This window comes from Cyclopterus lumpus, chromosome 18, assembly GCF_009769545.1.
Source record: "Cyclopterus lumpus isolate fCycLum1 chromosome 18, fCycLum1.pri, whole genome shotgun sequence".
In the NCBI taxonomy this organism is placed as follows: Eukaryota; Metazoa; Chordata; class Actinopteri; order Perciformes; family Cyclopteridae; genus Cyclopterus; species Cyclopterus lumpus.
Window position 1 is genome coordinate 1622501 of NC_046983.1, and position 8650 is coordinate 1631150.

Genomic DNA, 8650 nt, shown 5'->3' on the forward strand with positions numbered 1-8650 from the left:
CCTCTCCTCCTCCCTGTTAACCCTCCTCTCCTCCTCACTGTTATCCCTCCTCTCCTCCTCTCCTCCTCCCTGTTAACTCTCCTCTCCTCCTCCCTGTTAACTCTCCTCTCCTCCTCCCTGTTAACTATCCTCTCCTCCTCCCTGTTAACTCTCCTCTCCTCCTCCCTGTTAACTCTCCTCTCCTCCTCCCTGTTAACTCTCCTCTCCTCCTCCCTGTTAACTCTCCTCTCCTCCTCTCCTCCTCCCTGTTAACTATCCTCTCCTCCTCTCCTCCTCCCTGTTAACTCTCCTCTCCTCCTCTCCTCCTCCCTGTTAACTATCCTCTCCTCCTCTCCTCCTCCCTGTTAACTCTCCTCTCCTCCTCCCTGTTAACCCTCCTCTCCTCCTCCCTGTTAACTCTCCTCTCCTCCTCTCCTCCTCCCTGTTAACTCTCCTCTCCTCCTCCCTGTTAACTATCCTCTCCTCCTCCCTGTTAACTCTCCTCTCCTCCTCTCCTCCTCCCTGTTAACTCTCCTCTCCTCCTCCCTGTTAACTCTCCTCTCCTCCTCCCTGTTAAACTCTCCTCTCCTCCTCTCCTCCTCCCTGTTAACTATCCTCTCCTCCTCTCCTCCTCCCTGTTAACTCTCCTCTCCTCCTCTCCTCCTCCCTGTTAACTATCCTCTCCTCCTCTCCTCCTCCCTGTTAACTCTCCTCTCCTCCTCCCTGTTAACCCTCCTCTCCTCCTCCCTGTTATCCCTCCTCTCCTCCTCTCCTCCTCCCTGTTAACTCTCCTCTCCTCCTCTCCTCCTCCCTGTTAACTATCCTCTCCTCCTCTCCTCCTCCCTGTTAACTCTCCTCTCCTCCTCCCCTGTTAACTCTCCTCTCCTCCTCCCTGTTAACTCTCCTCTCCTCCTCCCTGTTAACTCTCCTCTCCTCCTCCCTGTTAACTCTCCTCTCCTCCTCCCTGTTAACTCTCCTCTCCTCCTCCCTGTTAACTCTCCTCTCCTCCTCTCCTCCTCCCTGTTAACTCTCCTCTCCTCCTCTCCTCCTCCCTGTTAACTCTCCTCTCCTCCTCCCTGTTAACTATCCTCTCCTCCTCCCTGTTAACTCTCCTCTCCTCCTCTCCTCCTCCCTGTTAACTCTCCTCTCCTCCCTCCCTGTTAACTCTCCTCTCCTCCTCCCTGTTAACTCTCCTCTCCTCCTCTCCTCCTCCCTGTTAACTCTCCTCTCCTCCTCTCCTCCTCCCTGTTAACTCTCCTCTCCTCCTCTCCTCCTCCCTGTTAACTATCCTCTCCTCCTCTCCTCCTCCCTGTTAACTCTCCTCTCCTCCTCCCTGTTAACCCTCCTCTCCTCCTCCCTGTTATCCCTCCTCTCCTCCTCTCCTCCTCCCTGTTAACTCTCCTCTCCTCCTCTCCTCCTCCCTGTTAACTATCCTCTCCTCCTCTCCTCCTCCCTGTTAACTCTCCTCTCCTCCTCCCTGTTAACTCTCCTCTCCTCCTCCCTGTTAACTCTCCTCTCCTCCTCCCTGTTAACTCTCCTCTCCTCCTCCCTGTTAACTCTCCTCTCCTCCTCCCTGTTAACTCTCCTCTCCTCCTCCCTGTTAACTCTCCTCTCCTCCTCTCCTCCTCCCTGTTAACTCTCCTCTCCTCCTCTCCTCCTCCCTGTTAACTATCCTCTCCTCCTCCCTGTTAACTATCCTCTCCTCCTCCCTGTTAACTCTCCTCTCCTCCTCCCTGTTAACTATCCTCTCCTCCTCTCCTCCTCCCTGTTAACTCTCCTCTCCTCCTCTCCTCCTCCCTGTTAACTATCCTCTCCTCCTCTCCTCCTCCCTGTTAACTCTCCTCTCCTCCTCCCTGTTAACCCTCCTCTCCTCCTCTCCTCCTCCCTGTTAACTATCCTCTCCTCCTCTCCTCCTCCCTGTTAACTCTCCTCTCCTCCTCCCTGTTAACCCTCCTCTCCTCCTCCCTGTTATCCCTCCTCTCCTCCTCTCCTCCTCCCTGTTAACTCTCCTCTCCTCCTCCCTGTTAACTCTCCTCTCCTCCTCCCTGTTAACTCTCCTCTCCTCCTCCCTGTTAACTCTCCTCTCCTCCTCCCTGTTAACTCTCCTCTCCTCCTCCCTGTTAACTCTCCTCTCCTCCTCTCCTCCTCCCTGTTAACTCTCCTCTCCTCCTCTCCTCCTCCCTGTTAACTATCCTCTCCTCCTCCCTGTTAACTCTCCTCTCCTCCTCCCTGTTAACTATCCTCTCCTCCTCCCTGTTAACTATCCTCTCCTCCCGTGAGGAGATAACAAGTTCCGGTGGCGGATCGACTCACCACTCTTCCTTGTTCTTTACTTTTTATTTTAGCACTGCGTTTGGAACCGTTCTCTTTTCTTTTCTTCTTCCCGGATGTCTCATCTCTCTCTCTCTCTCTCTCTCTCTCTCTCTCTCTCTCTCTCTCTCTCTCTCTCTCTCTCTCTCTCTCTCTCTCTCTCTCTCTCTCTCTCTCAGGCGGTGAAACCTCCGACTCTTCAGCCCGTCTGACGAAGACGAGTTCTGAGCGGCGTCGGCGGAGTGATACGGTGGAACGTGCCTTATTACAAACTACAGACCTCAGCGCGGCGGAGGGACGTCGTGCACCAGTCGCCTCGATATTCTCAGACAAAAAACTCACGTTTAATATTTCCATCATACATATTCTTTTATATTTAAAAGAAGCACACAAATAACTTATTTTTATATGAAATACCTGCAAAAAAAGAGAATATCTGTTTTTTTTAAATTACCTTTTTATTTAAACACGAATGGACCCAACAAGCCGAGTTACTGTTACTTGTTGTTGTTCTTTCTATTTTCTACTTTTTTTTCCTACTCTTTGTCCCAGCTGTCACTGCCAGGACACGTGTTACATTTATAATTTGAGGAGCAAACTAATGCTGGAGTTTCTGAGATTTAATATACAGTATGAGAATGACGGTTTCTGATTCGTTCTAAAACAACGCTTGTTGTTTGTTTGTGTGTTTGTTGACGAGAAGCAGTCCTGTAGCGAGGCATGTTGACGTAACTCATGATCTCAATGATGAAGCTGTGACATGAACCACGAGGTAGAGAATCTAATTGTCCAAAGTATCCTCATCTTTCCTGGATCTCTGTAGATTCTTTACATCTCTTTTGTGAAACTATGTTTATAAAGATTGTTTTTGGTATTTGGTCCACGAGAGCATTTTTAACTTGGACCAATGAGGAGGCGGTTATCGGTCCACATGCATTGGAAGCAGATGATGCCTCATTCTAACTGTGATTGGGGTACATGCTAACATGCTAATGTTTAGCCGGTATAACCGTGATCACCATCTTTGCGTTAGCATGCTAACGTTGGCTAATTGCCAGAAAGACACAAAAGTGCACCTGAGGCATCGTATAAATGTCATAAAACTATTCAGTACTGGGCGAATACAGATTTTGACCAGGTGGTGGCGCTAGATGAAAAGTACGAGGACCACGAAGGTGATCACGGTTCATCCCCAGGGGATCACGAATGTCTGAACCAAATCCGATGGCGATCCCAGTCTGGACCAAAGTGACGGACGAGCGAGGCTTAGAAGGAACGAACAGTTTACAGAGTGTTTTCTACTCATAGAGATGACAGTGAATGTATCATCGTCAGAACCAATCAGGTGCAACACGTGACCATCCAGTCAAAACATGGATCGCACTATTTTTCGGCAATGTTCAGCTGCTTTGTGACGTGACCAAACTGACATTACTGCATGAGGAATGTGCAACACGAGGGCACGACGTTGCTCAGGGGCACTTAGGTAGTGTCACTCCCTTAGCCTTACATCCTCCTGGGGATTTAATGTCAATTCTGATTTCTGCAGGGTCTTCTGATTAACCCATTAGACATCCACAGCTCTGTGAACACCTGCTTGTTTTCTTTTGTAGTACATGATAGCATTAGCAGTCCAATGCTAACGTAGGAAGTAGTGCGTCCTTTACGTGGCAACATGGGTTGTCAGTGTGTGGCGGTCGGGTTGGAAAAACTTATATTATTTAGCTACTTTTAACCGGGGGTCTACATTTCCGAACTATAATCACACTGTAACCATGGTTTACTTGTCATAACTATGATGTCTCCCTCACGTTCACCATACAGTGGTTATCGGGATGTATCTGGAAAATACATTTCAAAAACGTTAGCCGTGGACGTTAAAAATGGTTTTAATTGAACCGGGGTTTTGCAGGTCCTCTGATTTCAGTATATTTTATATTATATAGTATATTTTGGAAAGTGTATGTAAAGGTGTGCCCTTCCACTTGTTTACATAAAGTGTTCAGAAATAAACGTACAAACTTAAAAACAACTTGTTTATTTGTATGTGTCAAATGTGTTTTTGCAGCTGATATCAATATTATATGTACTGGATCTTAATGTTTTGTTTGTCTTCGTGCTAGTAAACGGGCCAGGTATTAGTTGGCCTTATCACACGCTGTTTATCCTACTTTCTTTGTCTAATATTTGTTTGGATATAAAAACTTTTTCTTTAATCAAATGAAAAAAACATTCAGGGAATTATTGGCAGCTCAGTAATTTCCCTGACTCATTGTTTTTTGACAGATGGCTCTTCTGTCACCTCGTTTGGATGAAGTAATAATACAATAATGCAGTGAAAGTCGTGCCAACAGACCCAAGAGGCCTTCTAACGCACAACAAAGTGTTATGAAATGACAAACCAGCACCATACAAGAGCTGTAATCAAGAAATACACAATGTATAATACTGAAAATATACTTTTATTTTTACGTCTTTTATGATTTAACATGACAATTTACAACTAGATGAAGTATTAATGTTTAATATTTGTTGAGATTAACCTCTTGGGTGAAATAAGTTAATGTATAACCTAAGTCAGTGTTTGTTAGTCGTTACTGTCGGCATGCAAATCCTGCTTTTCTACAAATGCATCATCTCCTTTTACAATGACAGAGCTGGATTCACCGTCCATGTGTCACTAACCGTTTCTATTCATTTTTCTGATGCACGCTAGAAAACAAACAATCCACCAAATGGTGCACGTCATCCTCCTCAAGGCTATAATTATACACTCCACCATATGGAAGTGGGTAGAACTCACTACGTGTTAATGATTTTCATGTAGATCATCGGTGGTGCGGAGAAAAAGCTAAAATTATGTTACGAAGTTGATATTTCGGCCTCCGTCAAAAACTCATGGAGTCTAAATCTGAAAGGGTTCATCTCTCAGAGAGCACGAATGGTGGTGCTAGACGAAAGCCTAAATAGTCACCGACTATGATTCAACCTCCAGGGCTAATTTCGTGATCAGCCGAGACATTTATATATGTTGTCAGGCATAACAAATGTGTTGCAGGAGACATTTTAACTTGGTTGTGGCGCTAAACAAATGGTGACGAACTCTCAGGCAACCCAGATGTCTTGTTCTGGACCACGATGACAGACGGACTGACGAACATCATTAAGCGCCAACGCTACTGGGCCAAAAGTCAGATAAAACCCACGTTCCCCTCATGTTTGACCATTGTTTTCATGTTTTCTAGCTCCCATTAATCAAGGTAAATTGTTTATTTGTATTTTTCAGTTAGTACGTTACTCCAGTTGAATCTGATGTTACATGAGGGCACCTCACCCAGTGTGATTATGTCTGCCCTTCCAGCAGCATTGATCAACCATCTTCAGTCTCCAGGGGAGGCCAGCACATCGTACTCTGCCAGGAGAACAAAACTGTTCTCCCTGATTCTCCGGACTCGGACCAGATCTCCACACTCCTGGACATGGAGCATCCCCCTCTCTCCTCTGCCGTACTCCGTCTCCCTGTCGTTCAGCGTCACCTCTGTTTGTCTGCCGCAGGCCTGGCGACACATGTACCTCACCCCGACCACCAGCGCCATGCCCAAGCCCGCCGAGCAGCCCAGCAGCATGCCCAGCTCCCACGCGCTGTGTCTGGGGATTACGTCTGGATACTTCCCTTCCTTGTTTGGAGTTCCGGGGGGATTGGGGGGAAGTTTGGGTTTGGTGTCGGTTTTGGGAAGGTTTGGTTTCAACTTGTGGCCAAGATTTAGGTCGAAGTTTGGGTCTAGGTTTGGGAGAACCACTGTTCTTGGTGTTGGTAGATTGAGGTCGGGTTGAGGATTAGATGATGCAATGCGGTTCTGGATTGGCAGACTCTGACCTATGGTGAGTTGTTTGGAAGGCACAGGGGAGCAGGTGGAAGATGTGAGAGGGTTGTAGAGAGAGCGACGGGGAGCTGGAGAGGGTTCTGGGTGAGGGGAGGTAGAAGAAGAGGTGGCAGACAAGTTTAAAGGGGAGGATGTTGAGATAGATGTAGAGATGGATGAGGAAGAAGAAGAAGGAGGTGAAGGGGGAGAGGAATTGGAAGAGGTTGATGAGGCACTTGAGGAGGGGATGGTGGGAAAAGAGGGTGAGGAAACGGTTGAACCTGTGATGGATTGGGAGGAGGTAAAAGGAGACGAGATAGAAGTAGATAATGGGACCGGGGAAATCAAGGGAGCTAATGGTGAATAGTTGGAGGAGTTTGACAAAGGTATGGTAGAAGAGGTTAAGGAGGATGGCAATGGGGAAGTAGAGAAAGGGTGGAATGGGGGCAAATGAGGAGGAATGGAGATCGGGGAAGGAGATGGGAGAGCAGAAAGGGCTGGAGCTGTTTTGGGTTGGTTCTTCATGGAGGAGGAAGAGGGAGAAGATGACAAAGTGCCATGGGTGAAAGATGTCCCTACGGATATCAGGGCTGAACCCCCGGAGGGATGAAGAGGAGTGGTGGGGTGAACAAAGGAAGAGGTGAGCAAAGTACGGGTTGAAGAAAAGGGGGTAGACACTGAAAGAGAAGTAGAAGGGGTGGTTGAAGGAATGGACGGTAAGATCGGACCCATGGTTTTGAGCTTCGCTTGAGACGGAGAATCTTTGACCTCTTTACCCTCAATGGATTGACGAGTTTGCTTCCACACAAAGGTATGTGTCTGGGGGGCTGCGGTTTGGGAATGGGGCTGGGACCATGGTAGGGGGAAGATACTCAACGCCTCAGCTGGTGGGACAGATTTGGACTGGTCTGTCTGGGGATAGCTAGCTTGACCTTGAGTTTGAGTTGGGGTAGTTTGGAGAAGGACTTGGGTCGAACCGCTCAAAGTTTGAGGTTGAGGAGGGCTGCTCAGAGGTGCAGCTGTTTGAAGCTGAGGTGGACTGGTTTGCCTTGATCGAGTTTTGTGTCCAGGTGGGCTATTTTCAGGCGGAGGTAAACTGCTCGTGGGTTTGATGGGAAGGACCTGGAGGGATAGAGGGTAGGCCTGACTGAAGGGTGGAGTTGTATGGGTCCTAACAAAGGACTGAAGGGTAGGGTTTTTGAATAGGCGGATAAGAGGTGGTGAAGAGGTTCGGGACATAGATGAAGGTTCTTGGGAGAAGGGAACGGTATGGCTTGTACCAGTTTGAGAGGGAAAAAGAGATTTGGTTGAAGACGTTTGTGAGTGGATAGAAGGTTTGATGTGTAGGTTCTGGGTCTGGGCCACGGACTGGCGACCCTTTTCCTCCTTGATTAGACTAATTTGGGACTCGCTAGTCATGGGGGGCAGTGATGAGCTACTCTGGGTCACAAGCTTTACATGCCTAGTTTGGTCCTGAATTAGTTTTCTTCGATTCAGAGATGTGAGTCTTGATGGATCTGTTTTGTGGAAGCCGTGATTGGTTGAAGATAAAGCGGTGGTGATGGTTTCAGAATTCAATGTTGTGTCTTTCGTTTCGGGAATGGTGTGTGGTTTTGGATCCTCGAAGTTTCTTTCAATCTCACCATCCTTCAAAGCTAGGAGGGAAGCAAGAGGGCCGGGCAGGAAAAGAGGACCAGTGATGTTGGGCGAAAGATTGGCCTCCGCTGGGGGTAAGGAGGCCATTAGAGGAACATGGTTGGTCAACTGAAGAGAACCTTTGGGGCCCTCGGGGCTTCCTGTTATAGTTTCTGCCTCTTCAGTCACACCTGAGACGGATCCTGAAGTTGTATAGGTGTAATTCTCACTGCCTCTGGCTGCATTTTGAATATATCCTAAAATATTAGAGCTGTTCCTTCTTTCATTGACCGCCTGATTTGTCAGGTAGTTTCCCTCCAGGAATGGACGAGATACTTCCGTTAGTGTTTCCTGAGGTTTGTAGCTTTGGGCTTGTTTCTTTGATGCTTTATGGGCTTATGGGGGATAAAGAGAAAGAAAGACGGTCATGCAGGATGCCTGGTCTGTGTTTTACTTTAGCTTAAAGTTGCATTTGATGACTTATGACATACAGTAAGTAATTCTATTAAATTACGACAACTTCTTGAAACTGATACGTAAACAGAGCTGTCTATGTTCTGTCTGTACATTCAGCATTGTACAAGCTGCATACCCGGCAGAGTGGTAACTTCATCTTCTTGTCTTGCCAAGTTCCCTCCATCCCCCCCTGTGACGTTACTCCCAGTCCAAGGACTACGACTCCCATCACGCACCACTGCAGACTCGATACCTGCCCAGTATACAAAGTAAGACTGCACCACTGTGATGCTGGAATGACAAAGAGGTAGCTGAATATAAAATGATGCAGTTATTCAAAAAGATACGTTAATAATAAACCAAACATTCACATTAGTTAACTGTCTCAGAGTACATACTTTTTACTT

At 47.4% G+C, this 8650-nt stretch overlaps 1 protein-coding gene across 1 annotated transcript in view; it reads left to right on the top strand.

Annotated features, from left to right (window-relative positions):
• slc10a7 (solute carrier family 10 member 7) overlaps nt 1-4321 on the top strand; it is a 9862-nt gene extending 5541 nt beyond the window's left edge. The window contains exon 11 of the mRNA XM_034556893.1: nt 2469-4321. Coding sequence (XP_034412784.1) covers nt 2469-2501 — 33 coding nt within the window. The 3' untranslated portion in view covers nt 2502-4321. The remainder of the gene's footprint in view (nt 1-2468) is intronic.
• The last annotated feature ends 4329 nt before the right edge of the window (nt 4322-8650 follow it).